This window comes from Malus sylvestris, chromosome 8 (assembly GCF_916048215.2).
Source record: "Malus sylvestris chromosome 8, drMalSylv7.2, whole genome shotgun sequence".
In the NCBI taxonomy this organism is placed as follows: Eukaryota; Viridiplantae; Streptophyta; class Magnoliopsida; order Rosales; family Rosaceae; genus Malus; species Malus sylvestris.
Window position 1 is genome coordinate 24,925,156 of NC_062267.1, and position 14,930 is coordinate 24,940,085.

The following is a 14,930-nucleotide window of genomic DNA, read 5'->3' on the forward strand; positions in this document are numbered from 1 at the left end:
ATTGACATGTGCTGTAAATTTGAAAGAGGTTTCAAAAGGGACAGTGGGAGTGAGAATGCAATGATAAGGAAAAGGTTGCATAAGAAGAAGGCAAAGAAATCCAAAGGAACATGCTTTCATTGTGGAAAGGATAAACGTTGGAAGAAGAAATACAGGGTGCGCATTGCGAGCCTTATGACACGAACTTTTGAAGAGACTATTTCTGTCATAGAGAGTTCTTTTACAGTGAGCTCCAGTTCCTGGATATTTGATTCAGGCGCTAGTCAACATATCTGTAATACGATGCAGGGACTAGTGGGGAGCAAGCCACTGAGCAATGGGGAGATGGTTGTGCGAGTTGGGAACGGCACTAAAATCTCTGCAAAAGCAACAGGCACCTACATGCTTAACCTACCCTCTGGGGAAGTCCTGGAACTTAAAAATTGTTTATATTTTCCTTCATGTATAAAGAATTTGATTTCCATCTCTAAGCTTTTACGATATGGGCACTCAGTATTGTTTGACAAAATGAGTTGCACTTTATACTTGAACGGTCGTATTATCTCTCATGGTAATATGATAGAGGGACTTTTTCACCTAGAGACGAATAGTGGAATGCACTGTATTGCAAGCAGGAATACCTCAAAACCCAAAAGGGCTAGAGAAGAAGTTAACCAAGAAAAGATGTGGCATCTTAAACTTGGACATGTGAACCTTGAAAAGATTCACAAGATGTCGAAAGACGGATACATCCACCCATTAGGTAATGACCGGATGGGTACTTGTGAATGTTGCTTGAAAGGGAAAATGACCAAATCTCCATTTACTGGAAAAGGAGAGCGTGCCACTGAAATTCTAGGGTTAATCCACACTGACGTATGTGGACCTATGTCTACTACGTCGAGAGGAGGCTTCTCCTACTATATCACATTCACCGACGATCACTCTCGGTTTGGCTATGTGTATCTTATGAAGTACAAGTCAGAATCCTTTGAAAGGTTCAAAGAATTCAAGAATGAAGTTGAGAAGCAAACTGGGAAACAAATAAAGATCCTAAGATCGGATCGAGGGGGTGAATATCTGAGTAACGAGTTCCTAGATTACCTCAAAGAGTGTGGAATAATATCACAGTGGACTCCACCGGGAACTCCACAACTCAATGGAGTTTCTGAAAGGAGAAATCGAACCTTGATGAACATGGTTCGTTCTATGATGAGTTCTGCTGATCTACCAGTAACATTCTGGGGATACGCTCTATATACAGCAGCTTACTTGCTTAATAGAGTACCTTCCAAATCAGTTTCACAAACGCCCTATGAGATATGGCATGTAAGAAAGCCAAGTCTTAAACACATTAAGATTTGGGGTTGTGAAGCATATGTCAAGAAGCTTGAAGCTACTAAGCTTGAAGCGAGATCAGTAAGATGCTATTTTGTGGGATATCCTAAAGAAACTATGGGATATGAGTTCTACCATCCTGACGACCAGAAAGTCTTTGTCGCCAGAACTGCTAAGTTTCTAGAGGACGAATTCGTTCTCAAAGGGACTATAAGCAAACAGATGGAAATTAATGAGATTATTAATGAACCACAAACAAGCACTAGACATATTGACAACCCTGTTCCTGAACCCCAAGCTCCACGTAGATCTGAACGGGTTAGTAAGCCACCTAAGAGGTATGGCTTAGACAATGACTTTGATGAATTGTACCTTCTAGGTGACAATGAAACAAAGGAGGACCCTAGAGACTACACTGAAGCAATGTCCGACATTGATTCAAAGAGATGGCAAGAGGCCATGAAATCCGAGATGGATTCCATGTATCAAAATCAGGTCTGGACTCTTGTAGACCCTCCAGAAGGTATTGTACCTGTTGGAAACAAATGGGTCTTCAAGAGGAAGATAGGCGTTGATGGGAACGTGGAGACTTATAAGGCTAGATTGGTAGCCAAGGGTTACAGGCAAAGAGAAGGGATTGACTATGAAGAAACTTTCTCTCCTGTAGCCATGATTAAGTCCATTCGGATTTTGCTTGCTATAGCTGCGTACCATGATTATGAGATCTGGCAAATGGACGTGAAAACGGCCTTTCTGAACGGCTACCTAGAGGAAGAGCTCTATATGACTCAACCCGAAGGTTTCGTGTCCAAGTCTGAAAAGACTAAGGTATGCAAGCTTCAAAGGTCCATTTATGGACTCAAGCAAGCCTCCAGGAGCTAGAACATTTGTTTCGACAATGAGATCAAAACGTTTGGTTTTACTCAAAACGAAGACGACAATTGTGTTTATCAAAAGGTCGTTGGGGATGCAGTTGTATTCCTAGTGTTATATGTAGATGACATATTACTATTCGGGAATGACACTGCAGTACTTTCTTCTGTAAAAGTGTGGTTGTCCAAAACCTTCCACATGAAAGATTTGGGAGATGCATCTTATGTACTTGGGATAAAGCTCTATCGTGATAGATCTAGAAAATTAATTGGATTATCCCAATCTATGTACATTGATAAGGTGCTAAGTAGGTTCGAGATGGAACAATCTAAGAAAGGCTTTCTTCCTGTAAGACATGGAATTCACCTTTCTAAGTCCATGGAACCGAAGACTCCTGAAGAGATAGGGCATATGAGTAGGATTCCTTATGCTTCAGCCATAGGAAGTCTCATGTACGCCATGATATGCACAAGGCCTGATATCGCATATGCTGTGAGCATTACTAGTCGATATCAATCTAACCCAGGATTAGAACACTGGGCAGCTGTCAAGACGGTCCTTAAGTACTTAAGAAGAACTAAGGACATGTTCCTCGTATATGGAGGAGCATCAGAGTTGCGAGTGGAAGGCTATACAGACGCAGATTTCCAATCTGACGTCGATGATAGAAGTTCCAACTCCGGATATGTATTCACTCTGAATGGTGGGGCTGTCAGTTGGAAGAGCAAGAAACAAAGTGTAATTGTTGATTCCACAACAGAGGCTGAATATGTCGCTGCAGCTGAAGCCGGCAAAGAAGCTATCTGGATGAAGAAGTTCATCACTGAACTTGGGGTGGTTCCAACCATTACATCACCAGTAACTTTTACTGTGATAATAGTGGGGCGATAGCTCAAACCAAGGAACCCAGGGCACATCAAAAGAACAAGCATTTTGACAGACGCTTTAATATCATTAGAAGATATGCTGCCGAGGGGAAAGTTAACATCCTCAAAGTTGCTTCAACCGATAACGTAGCAGATCCACTGACAAAGCCAATGTCTCAGATCCAGTTTGACCGTCATATGGAAAGGATGGGTATTAGATACATGGGAGGATGGCTTTGAGTGCAAGTGGGAGATTGTTGGAAGTATGCCCACAAAGCCACTCATTTGATGTAATAGCTTTTTGGAATGCTTAATGTATTAAACTTTTATACGTTTAATTAAGGGCAAATCTTATTGTTAATCACTATTTATTGTATCATGTGTTTAAGCAATAAGAGAATCCAAGGAATGTATTTGTTCTAAGAGATAAGTGATCTAAGTGAGTTAGATTATCAAGACCTTTCTCTTATGTTCATTCCTAAAACGTTCCTAGCCATAGGATTGCCAATTGGGCATTGACAATCCGCTAAGTTTAGTATGTGTTGTGTTGACTCAAGCGTGAGTATGACTAGTCTCAAGTCATTTGGTGTTGGACACTAAGACAAACACATAGGTGCTCGAAAGAGTAATCGAGTACACTGAACTACGATCAAAAGAGAGTTCAAACATACATGTCATGTATGAACTCTAAAGTTACAATATGCAAAGTAGTCATTTGACCTGAGGCATCATACATAACCTTCCGTCATCTTCGAGAATGCTTTCCCAACGAAGCCTCTCGAGTCACTCAGTGTTCCTTATTCCTTGGGGTACCTCTGCAAACAACTTATCCAAAGTAAAAGTACTTCATATCATGAAGGTTGAAAGCAAGAGTATCTCATATCATGCTTTCTCCCTATCATTCTCCTTGTCGTTGTTTTCATCTGCGGGACAAGGAGAAAGAGAGCAATCAGCCAGCACTTGGTATCAATCTTCCGATCTGGAACCGACTGCCTGGAATCCCTTCCTGATTGCTTACCTAGCCCTGCTCTCGAGTACTCATCTTCAACATCTTATGCTTCTTCTTTGTCTACCACATCTGCCTAGGGAACAGATAAGGGAAGTGAAAATGATACCTCGAAGCATGTGGAGACAATGTGCTAATTCACCCTCAGCTAGGGACAAGGAGAAAGAAAGCAAGAGGTGGGCACTTGGAAAGATTGAAGAAAGAAACAGACCATCACCTCTACCTCGTGTCTGCCTGCCATGCAGAAGAAACAAGCAGAGAAGAATGCAGACTGCACAATCAAATCAACCCAGCAGAAAGAGTCTGATTTGAAACCAAGGAACTCTCGCTCAGAATTCCGAACCAGTTCGAGATCAAAGCTGTGGAAAGACAACAAGATCATCTATCTCCAAAACCAGATTTGCGTTCTTAAACTCTACTTTGTCTGGTTTTTACTTTGCCATACTTGTCATGTTTATTTGTTGTTTGTTTGATTGTTTGCTTGTGTTTGTGTGAGTTTATGCTTGAAACATTGAGGACAATGTTCGATTTAAGTGTTGGGGGGGGGGGTAACCAAGTTGTTTTGCATGAAATTCGTGGAAGTTTATCACCCATTACTTCTAGTGTTGTTCCTTGCTGTTTTTAAGTGTTTTTATGCTGTTTTGGAGTGTTTTAGTGTGTTTTGACATAAAAATCCGAAAATCTCATAAAAATTTGAACAATTGTTTTGAAAAACCCAAAAAAAGTTGTTTTTGTGTGTTTGTTTGTGTCTTAGGGTACCTTCCAACACAATGATGAGGATTTGGTTTTTAATTACATGACTGTTAAAGAGAGTTATAAACATGGATGAAAATTTGATTTACTCTTTGGTGTATGATTGGTTGTGGTTATAATTTATGAATTCACATGCAATCATAAAGGAAAAATCAGTTTTTGTAACATGCTTGAAAGAAGGAACTCAAATGAACGCTACAACCTTGTGAGACTTGAGCCTAAACATTTATTTGGAGAGTTAATAATCTGTGCATCATTGTTTTCTAAAGTCGTTGCATGATCTCATTATTCTTTGCTTGGTTGCTACTTAGAAGGCGTTTCATCATTTAGTTCCAAATGCTAGAACTCATGTCTATTTCATTCAAAGCATGCTATTGATTTGCATAACACATATTCAAGATGAAGTTGTGTAGTGACCACCAAAGCCAAATTGCCATGCCCCTATTTCATTATGTGTTTAAGTTTAACCTCGTTGAGCCTTGTTAAGCCTATATTCTTTGTTAACCCACACTATCCTTACCTAGCCTAGTGTTAGGACCATCCATACCCTTGTTTTTGAAGCATAGTAAAGCATGACTTAAAATGAACTCCTTTTTTATCAATGTATTGTAGAAAACAAGTGTGGGGGAAGTGATTTTTGTGTGTGTGTGTGTACCAGAGTCCTTAATAAGGCACGGGTAGAGAAAAGAAAAAAAAAGTATGAAAAAGAGCTCTAAAGTGTTATTTGTTAAAAAAGGGTCCAAAACATTGAATTCGGCCCTAAGTGTTGCATGAATCTTCCCTTTGTATGTAAAAGTTGATTCTGCATTCTAAAGTGATTTCCAAAGATCTATTTCATTGCTTTGCTTGCTATCGCTTTAAGAACGTTTGTTATCCCTATCCTTTCTTTGTTAGCCATTACCCCCAAGCCCTGTTACAACCCTTGACTTCAATCTTGAGTGTTGTGTGTTTCAATTTGTGGAGTTCGAAATTGGTATGAGCATATGGTGTCACTAGTTCTCGCATCTAAGTAGTAGCATTCCATTCATAAGATCATGCTTAATAACTCCAAAAAATTGCTTTCTTTGTTATAACATATGTGAGTCCTAATCTTTCGTCTTTACATCAATCTTCTCACATATACTAGTGTAGGGTGTGTAGTCAGAAAATGTGTGTGAAAATAGAGAGTATCTTGTAAGGAATTGAGCAAACTCTCTAAGGCATGTTTCTACATTCAAAACATCGTTTTAATTGGTTAATTGTGAACTAGTAAGTGGTGACTGTGATTAAGTATGTGCTCAAGTGTAAGGATGACCAAAATCTATGGGAATGATGATTTTTAACACGTCATGTTTCATTAAAAATCCCTGAGGCAAATGTTGGAAGGTTAGGTTGTGTTTTGTTTGTTTTGTTTCATTTTGTTTCTTTTATTTTGCTCGAGGACTAGCAAAAGCTAAGTGTGGGGGAATTTGATAGGAGCATATTTATGCAACTTAGTTAGCTTGTTTCTTGGCATTTACTTAGTTTAATTCTAGTTATTTTAGTACTTTAAGCTATTTTCGTGTGTTTGTAGGTTCAAATAACAGAGTTAGCAACAAAGTGCTATTTGGAGTATTTTGGAGCATTTTTGGGCCAAGATTGGATAGTGCAAGCATGGAGACATGAGGATGGACGTTTTTGAAGATTTGAAGGCTAGAAATCAGCATGTATGTGTGCAAGTGTGTTAACCTACAACTACCAAACATCCATCCACTACACCCATTACATCCACTCATTACCAAACACTCACCCACTACACCCATTACATCCACTCATTACCAAACATTCACCCACTACACCCATTACATCCACTCATTACCACAACATACACCACTACCACCTTAATTAGATGGTGATCCTCTCCCTAGCCTATAAATACATCCACCCTTCACCATAACAAGGGAGAAAAAATCCATCCAAAACACACACACATCATCTACACAATTTTCCACTCTTTGCCGCATTCAATACAACCATCAATCCAAACACATTCATTCATCTTCACATCCATTCCTCCATACAAACAAACCTTCAAACACTTACCAACACCTTGTGCCGTAGCAAAGGAAGGGAAGGAAAGTGCTTGGATGTGCTTGCTGTCCAACTTGGATCGTTGGAGCGTTTAGGTGTTTTCTTTCTTTTATTTCTAATGTTTAAATTCATTTCCTTTCGTTTTGTTGTAAATATGAGTGGCTAAACCCCTCTTGGCTAGGGGTGATTTCAAAGCCATGATTATGTGTGCAATATAATTTGATAAATTCCAGTTATGAACTCTTGAATCGTGAATGCAATTGGCTTAACTATTTGATTGATAACTTATTTGTATTTGTTAATTAAGGGCCAACACTTAATTGGCATGCATCTTGGGAGCAGCCTCTCCATAAATGGGGGTAAGGTTAGCCGACATTTACCTCTCTCAGACCCTGCGTAAAGCGGGAGCCTTGTGCACTGGTACGACTTAATTGGCATGCATAAATCCATTGCTAGAATATAAGGATGTTTCACATAATCGTTACAAACTTATATTTACATGTAGTGAAGGTCACTTATAAACGATCGTGTTAAGTTCAATTCCTAGCATGAGTGACATGATGTCATAGTTGCAAGTGCTTTGTCAATGCTTATGATTTTCATTAAACGTAATGATCTTTGATTGTATCTCTATTATGATGTCATGTAGGGAACTTTAGAAGAATGTTTTGGGTTGTCGAATGATGTCATCCAATCCAATAAAACAAGGAAAATCTGAGAGTTAATTAGTGATATCACGGTTAATTTGGAGCATTGTCGTTCATAATTCAATGAAGTAGTAACTGGAAATCGAGTTGTTTGCATACATATCATGTGTGGAGAAAAAACCTCTAGCTATCTCATCCATCATCTTATTTCTCAAATTTGTTTTACAATCTGTCTAGTTTTTCATACTTGTTTGTTTGTTTCAACTTCGTCCAAAACTCAATCCCCCTTTACTTGAGTGTGTCTAATTAGTTAGAATTTGTTTTAATTTGTGTTTTTAAATGTTTTGATTCAAGTAAGAGTCAATTTTCGTCCAAAGTCATTCCTAGAGTCTAGTTTAAGTTTATTTAGTTGTTTTAAATTGTTTTGAGTATTTTAAGTTTGCTTGGAGTCTTGTTATGTGTTTTTAAATTTAGTTTTATGTTTTTGAGTCAGTTTAGAGATTATTAGCAAGCCCTCCTAATCCCCGGTCCAGAACGATCCCTACTTATACTTGTACTACAATTGTCAAAAGAGGGTTAAATTTGTGTGTTAAAATAATTTTCGCATCAATAGGTTCCTCAAATTACAAATTTAACTAAAGGTCCTTAACATAGGTTCATTAACAATATAAATCACATTAAATGAGTTTGCAAAATCATCACAAATACAAAAACGACAGGTTGATTAACATTATAAACAACATGGATAAGTTTGATAAATCATCTAATTAACCTGCTAAAGAGGTTGATTAGCATTATAAAGTAATAAACCAAATGATAGGTTTGATAAATCATCACAAATATTGAAATGGAGAACAATTAAGGGTCGCTAAACCAGCCAACCAATCATTCTTATTCCAAAATCGTCTCCCGAAACAGAAATACATATGGAATTAAGGTAGCAACAAAGTCTGAATGAATTATGAGATGAAAATAAGGGAGACTTTGAACGCGGTTCTTAACCACTAATATTTTTTTTTATTGAAATCTTATTAGTTTTCAAATTTTTATCAACGTTCTTTGATTTTGTACACCTCAGCATGTTAGTAATAATAGATTTCCATCAACTTTTTTATTTTCTAAATTAAAAATTGTACTTTTTCAAGGTAATTAATTTTTTTCATAATTGGCATAATTAATTGTCTGAATCAATGTAATCCTAGAAATTCAAAATTCTTATCTTTATCACCTAAATTCAAAGAAAACCAAATTGTAAACAAATAAGATTTGCAATGTACCAATGTAAATAAGAGTATTAAGGAAACAAACGCAAAACAATATTGTACCCATTAACTACAAAATGTGCCCTGATTACCTTCCTCAACCATGATTAAATGTACCACTGGTTGCAAGCTGTGCTTATATTTTTTTAGAACGTTTTGTTGTTTTGAGCATGGTTTGTACTAATTTACCAAATAATCTTTTCTCTCGTCATTTTTATGTTGGAAAAATATACCATTACTGAATTCTAAATCTAATACACCACAGAATAGTGTACCCATATACTCATACAGACGGACCCAATTGCAAAATCAATAAAAAAAATTTTGCAATAGAAATGTACCCATATGACCAAAAAATACATTCACCTCATAAAAAAGCGCATAAAGAAGACAGAAAAATTAACAAAGAATATAAACATGTGTACAATATTTAAATACTATGGATACACACGTATAAATATTAATTTGTGGGTACAAATTCAACCAACAACAAAAATTGTGCCACTACATACACTTGGAAAACATTTTACCTATCATATATGTAATCCTTAAAAAAATAAAAAAAATGTATCAGCTGAGAACGAAAAAGTTATCTTTTTATTTTTTTGGCAACGAAAAGTTTAGAGGGGGATTGGATACTCTCACCATTAAGACATACCTACAACCTCGAGTTGGAATGACTTACATGTGGCATCTAACTGCCAACTACTACCGATAGGAATTCACATATCACACACCAACGATGACTGCTGACAGCAGAACTCGACCAAGGCGACATACAAAGTATGGACCTTACCAACTGATCCAATCCTCGTTGGCATAATAATGCTTTTTTTGTTAAACAAAATCAAGGGCATGTACCCACATTACGAGTTCCTGAACCAGACAACAAAAGGCTCCGTCCATATTAAACTGACTAGCCCACAAAAAGAAAAAGAAACAGATTACAAAAGCTAAGTATGTATGTACCGTGGATGGAGAAACAGGGAGAAGTGATCCTTTTGGATGAGAACTTAAAAGCATAGGTGAGGCATGTGGTCATGGAGGAAAAAATGACAGCAAGGAAGATTCTGACTTACACAAAAGAGGGACATTAGTTTTCAATTGGACTTTCTGGTTTTAACTTAATTATAATTTGTTTTGCCTAAAATGTAAGAAGAGATGAGATCTTAATTCATGGTACGAAAATCCGAAAATTAATATGCATATATGAGCCAATTATAATAATATATTTGATGGGTTGTTTAGGTTAACAAAAACTTAAGCAAAATGGTGTAATGTTTTAAATGCAAAAATGCTGATGTGGACAAAGTCAAGAGACTTATGTCAAAAACTGAAAACAAATAAAACAAATAAAGTTTGAATGAAAACAAATAAAACAAATAAAGTTTGAATAAAAAAAATGTTGTGAACAAGGGATAGATTGTAATTTTACCTTAAGATAATAATAAGTCAGCATGGTGGCATATGAGGTAAATATGGTCAAAACTCAAACCCCATTACCAATCTACATGGCATGTGTTTCAACCTAATGGTTTGTGACTGGAGTTGGAGAGATTTTTCAATTTGTCTGGAATACGAATCAGTACGGCATATGTGATTATATAAATAGAGAATTTTCTATTTTTTAAATATTTTCATACTTGTATAATGATATATGACATTGTGTTCGTATTTCAAGCCAACTAAAAATTCTATCATGGAGTTGATCCTAAATGATATGGAGCAGAACCGCATTTCATAGATTATTAAAAGTTGAAAACATCATTTGATGTGGTCTAACTTTATTACATAAGATTAATCAAAGGGTGAACAACACGCAATGTTTGCAAGCCTCGACACTAAAACCCTACCATATGGTTCGAGGCTGAATCATAAAAACAAACCATAATACAGAAGCAAATTTCAAGGGTAAAATGAACTATTGGACCAAATAGCATTAATTTGGCTCTGATCCGCCGCAAACGGCAGCATATTCATCTCGTATCCACCACCAATCCCTACCATTTGCTGCTGCTGATGATCTTGTGGGACGTTCATCATGTCCATGAAAAACGGCTGCTGCTGCCTTTGAACCGCCGTGCCCACATTATTGTTAAGATCAAAACCCTGCTGCCTCTCCACTCCACACTCCGCCACAGTTGCAGCAGCTACAGGCAGCGCCGTTGGTTGTAGTTGCACTTGGCTCTTAGAATCCTGTTCATTCAGATTCTTCATCCGGTTGTCGATCTCCTTCAAATTCTGGTCAATCAGCCACCCCAAATCGTTCAAATCAACCATGCTCAAACCGTGGAGCTGGGACTTCCCCATCAGACTCTGGAACATCACTCTCGTCATCTCCTTCTCGCGGTTCTCCTTCCTTTGTTTCTTCAATTGCTCGTTGGCCTTGGTAATCCGCTGCCGCAGGAAACTCTCTTGGTTCACCATTTTTTTGCTCTGCTCCATCTCCGGCATGGTCTTGAACTGTGCGAGAACCCGCTGGACTCCCAACGGCGATGGCCAGAGCTCCGGCTGGGAGTCATACGGGCTGTAAATAATCGCGCACGCCTTAACATCACAAAGGGTGCTGAGTTCACTCACCTTCTTCATCAAACCCTTCTTTCTCTTCTTGAACGTGGCCTTTCGCGCCGAGTCGTTGCTGATGTAGGTCAGTTTCACTTTCGTTCTAGTCATGGTTCGTCGGAGATGAGACGAAAGCACAGACTGGAGAAGAAGGAAGCTTTTGAGGGATGTGATATACCACAAACAGCCTATGCTCTATATATATAGCAAGAAAAGAGCTACATACTTACCCAGGAGATACGGTTTTGAACGAGAATTTAATGCAGGAGATTTTCTGTTGTACGGTACATTGGATGCACAATCATCAATCTACTATATCAGACAAGATTTGTTGAGTTATATATATTTGTAGGATAATATCATATCTGGGGCAGATTTTATTGGCAAAAGAAAATTTGTAATTTGATTCAGAAACTTATAACGTGAGTTGGTTGTGATTTTTTATTTTATTTTTGTTAATATTCATGGGACTTGTTCTTTATATGGATTGATATTGTCTGTTAATTTTCATACATGCATGCATGCAAGCGCGCCAAAGATAGGATATCTCTGTAGTGATAGATTTTTCAGTGTGACCCTCACACGAGGTGATACACCACGTGTTCCTGATGTTTCTATATAAATGGTGGATTACGTGTGTTAAAAGGTTAATAACTTAAAAATTAAAATTTTCCACCACTTACATAAAAACACGTGGAGTACTATCCGTGTTCCCGTCACAACTAAAAATTTCTCGTATTTGGTAGTCACTTTTAAGGGAATCCAACCTCAGTCTTGTTTTCGAGTTTTCCCATTTTTTTTTTAAAATTTCCTTTTGTGCAAATTCTTGTTTAGGAGGATAAGATACTATCCTAATAATTCATATTCTATATCTTGTTGTAAATGATGGGTATGTTTGCCCACATGTGTATAGTAATGTGTATAGTAAAGTATCACATGTGTACTATATACTCATAAGCTAAATAGTAATGTTTTGTAATTTTCCATTGAAGTAGCTCTATAAATAGAGCAATTCAATTGTGCAAAGATTAGTGAATGTGAAGAAGAAAGAAAAGAGAAATATATCTAATAGCAATAATATACATTACTTCCTCTGGAACAGCTTGTGTCGGTATATTACTCTGCAACTGCTTCGTTCCTTCACCGAGTAAAGGTTATCTCTCTATAAATTTTGCCTATTTATAACACGTTATCAGCACGACTCTCTAATCTTTTTCTCATTTCCTTTCACCGAAAGAAAAAAAAAAAAAATGTTTCCTCTAAGGTTTTTTCTGTTCTTCTTCTTCCTCTCCCTCAATTGCTGGGTATACCCTCGCGAAGAACTGTTTGCACCATGTTTACTTCTAGTTCTCCAACTAACTGTCACTTATATCTTTGATTTCTTGTTTGGTGTAGATATTGACTACTAACCCACTGATTATTTATGCAATCCAAGATTGTGCGGTTCTATCGCCTATCTTGGACTGCAGATCTAATTTTACTGCAAATTTTAAGTGGAGCGGTATAATCGCCCGCTCTATCCTGCATATTTAAATTTTCCCGTTATTTAATTTTATCGCAATTTTAGGTGGTGTGAAATAATCACCCACCCTGCTTTACATCTTTAATTTTATCGCAATTTTAGGTGGTGTGAAATAATCACCCACTCTGCTTTACATATTTAATTTTATCGCAATTTTAGGTGGTGTGAAATAATCACCCATCCTGCTTTGCATATTTAATTTTATTGCAATTTTAGGTGGTGCGGTATAATCGTCCATCCTGCTTTGCATATTTAATTTTATTGCAATTTTAGGTGGTGCGGTATAATCGTCCACCCTGCTTTGCATATTTAATTTTATTGCAATTTTAGGTGGTGCGGTATAATCGTCCACCCTGCTTTGCATATTTAAATTTTATCGCAATTTTAGGTGGTGCGGTATAATCGTCCACCTTGCTCTACATATTTAAATTTTCCTGCTGTTTAAAGTAGTGCGGGATAATCACCCATCCTATACTTATTTCGATGAGAATGGTGCGGTACAATTGCCCTTCTCATTAATTGTGTAAATCTCGAGCCTGAAGTTTCGAGTACTTATCATTTTGGCCTGAAGATCAAAAAAAAAAATTTGTAAGAACCAGAAGTTCTAACAATATATTTCTCCAGTACACATATTACTGCAAGTTCTTACACACCTCATTTTTCTTTCAGAAAAGAAAATGGCAAACTTGGCAAAGCTTGATTTTGCTGCCCTGGACATTACTGGAAAGAATTACCTTACATGGGTACTGGATACCAAGATCCATCTGGAAGCAGCAAATCTTGGAGATACCATCAAGGAAGAAAGCAGTTCATCCTCTCAAGATCGAGCAAAGGCCATGATTTTTATTCGTCGCCATCTTGATGAGGCACTAAAGAGCGAGTACTTAACGGTTGAAGATCCGTTAGCCCTTTGGAATGCCTTGAGAAGCAGATACAATCACCAGACAACGGTGATTCTTCCAAAAGCTCGCTATGACTGGACTCACCTAAGGATCCAGGATTTCAAATCAGTGGCTGAGTACAATTCGGCGTTGTTCAGAATTACCTCTCAGATGAAACTCTGTGGGGATACTATCACTGAGGAGATGTTATTGGAAAAGACTTTCAGCACATTCCACGCCTCTAACATGGTACTGCAACAACAGTATAGAGCGCGAGGCTTCACTGAATACAACCAGCTGATATCTGTGCTCTTGGTGGCTGAACAGAACAATGAGCTTCTCATGAAAAACCATAATTCCCGACCTACTGGATCAGCACCGTTCCCAGAAGTGAATGTTGCGTCCCTTGAAAGAAATACCATATCCTCCCGTGGCAATAATTACAAACGAGGACGTGGTCACAAGCAAGGTCGGTGGAAAGGAAAAAGCAAGAACCATGGTGTCCAGTTTCACAACCAGGTTCCAAGGTATAATCCAGGCCCGAGCTTTAAAAATACCAATCGCCAGAAAGGAAAAGCTCATGTGAACACTCCTAGAAATCATGAAGGAGGTTGCCATAGGTGTGGTGGCAACGGACATTGGGCGCGTACTTGTCGCACCCCAAAGCATCTGGTGGAACTATATCAAGCCTCCTTCAAGGAGAAGGGTGTCGAGATCAATTTCCTTGACCAGGCTAAACCAATGGAAACCCCTGATCCAGTGACCAATTTATCAGGACAGTTAAACACAACCCACCTGGATGCTACAGACTTTATTAATGAAAGAGGGAATGAAGTTTATGGGTCCGATTGAATTATTTATGTTTAATGTACTCATGTTATTTGTACCTGTGGTTTAATGCTCGCATTTTCAATTCAATAAAAGTAGTATTCCAGTATGAATAAATTGCTTTTTCTTTACTCAGAGATCATGGATAAAAATTATGGTTATTCTCAAAACAAGATCAATGGCGGAGACTTTTGTCTTGCAGATAGCGCAACCACGCATTCAATACTTCGAGACCGAAAGTATTTCTCGAATTTGGTACTTGCAAAAGTAAAGGTAACAACAATATCAGGACCATCAGATGTAATTGAAGGCTCAGGAAAAGCCCAGATTATGTTACCAAATGGAACAATATTGTCTATAAAGA

At 37.7% G+C, this 14,930-nt stretch overlaps 3 protein-coding genes across 3 annotated transcripts in view; 2 read left to right on the forward strand and 1 right to left on the reverse strand.

The window, feature by feature from the left end:
- The window catches only part of LOC126632007 (BEACH domain-containing protein B-like), a 120,834-nt gene that overhangs the window by 39,815 nt on the left and 66,089 nt on the right, over positions 1–14,930 (forward strand). The gene's annotated exons all lie outside the window — the stretch shown is intronic.
- LOC126632019 (agamous-like MADS-box protein AGL80) lies at positions 10,510–12,205 on the reverse strand. Its single transcript, XM_050302237.1, has 2 exons — positions 11,566–12,205; positions 10,510–11,476 (listed from the first exon to the last, which is right to left on the reverse strand). Exon 2 carries the CDS (start codon positions 11,444–11,446, stop codon positions 10,679–10,681), a length of 768 nt encoding a protein of 255 aa, XP_050158194.1. The 5' UTR covers positions 11,447–11,476; positions 11,566–12,205; the 3' UTR covers positions 10,510–10,678.
- LOC126632016 (uncharacterized) lies at positions 12,377–14,697 on the forward strand. Its single transcript, XM_050302234.1, has 2 exons — positions 12,377–12,488; positions 13,527–14,697. Exon 2 carries the CDS (start codon positions 13,535–13,537, stop codon positions 14,588–14,590), a length of 1,056 nt encoding a protein of 351 aa, XP_050158191.1. The 5' UTR covers positions 12,377–12,488; positions 13,527–13,534; the 3' UTR covers positions 14,591–14,697.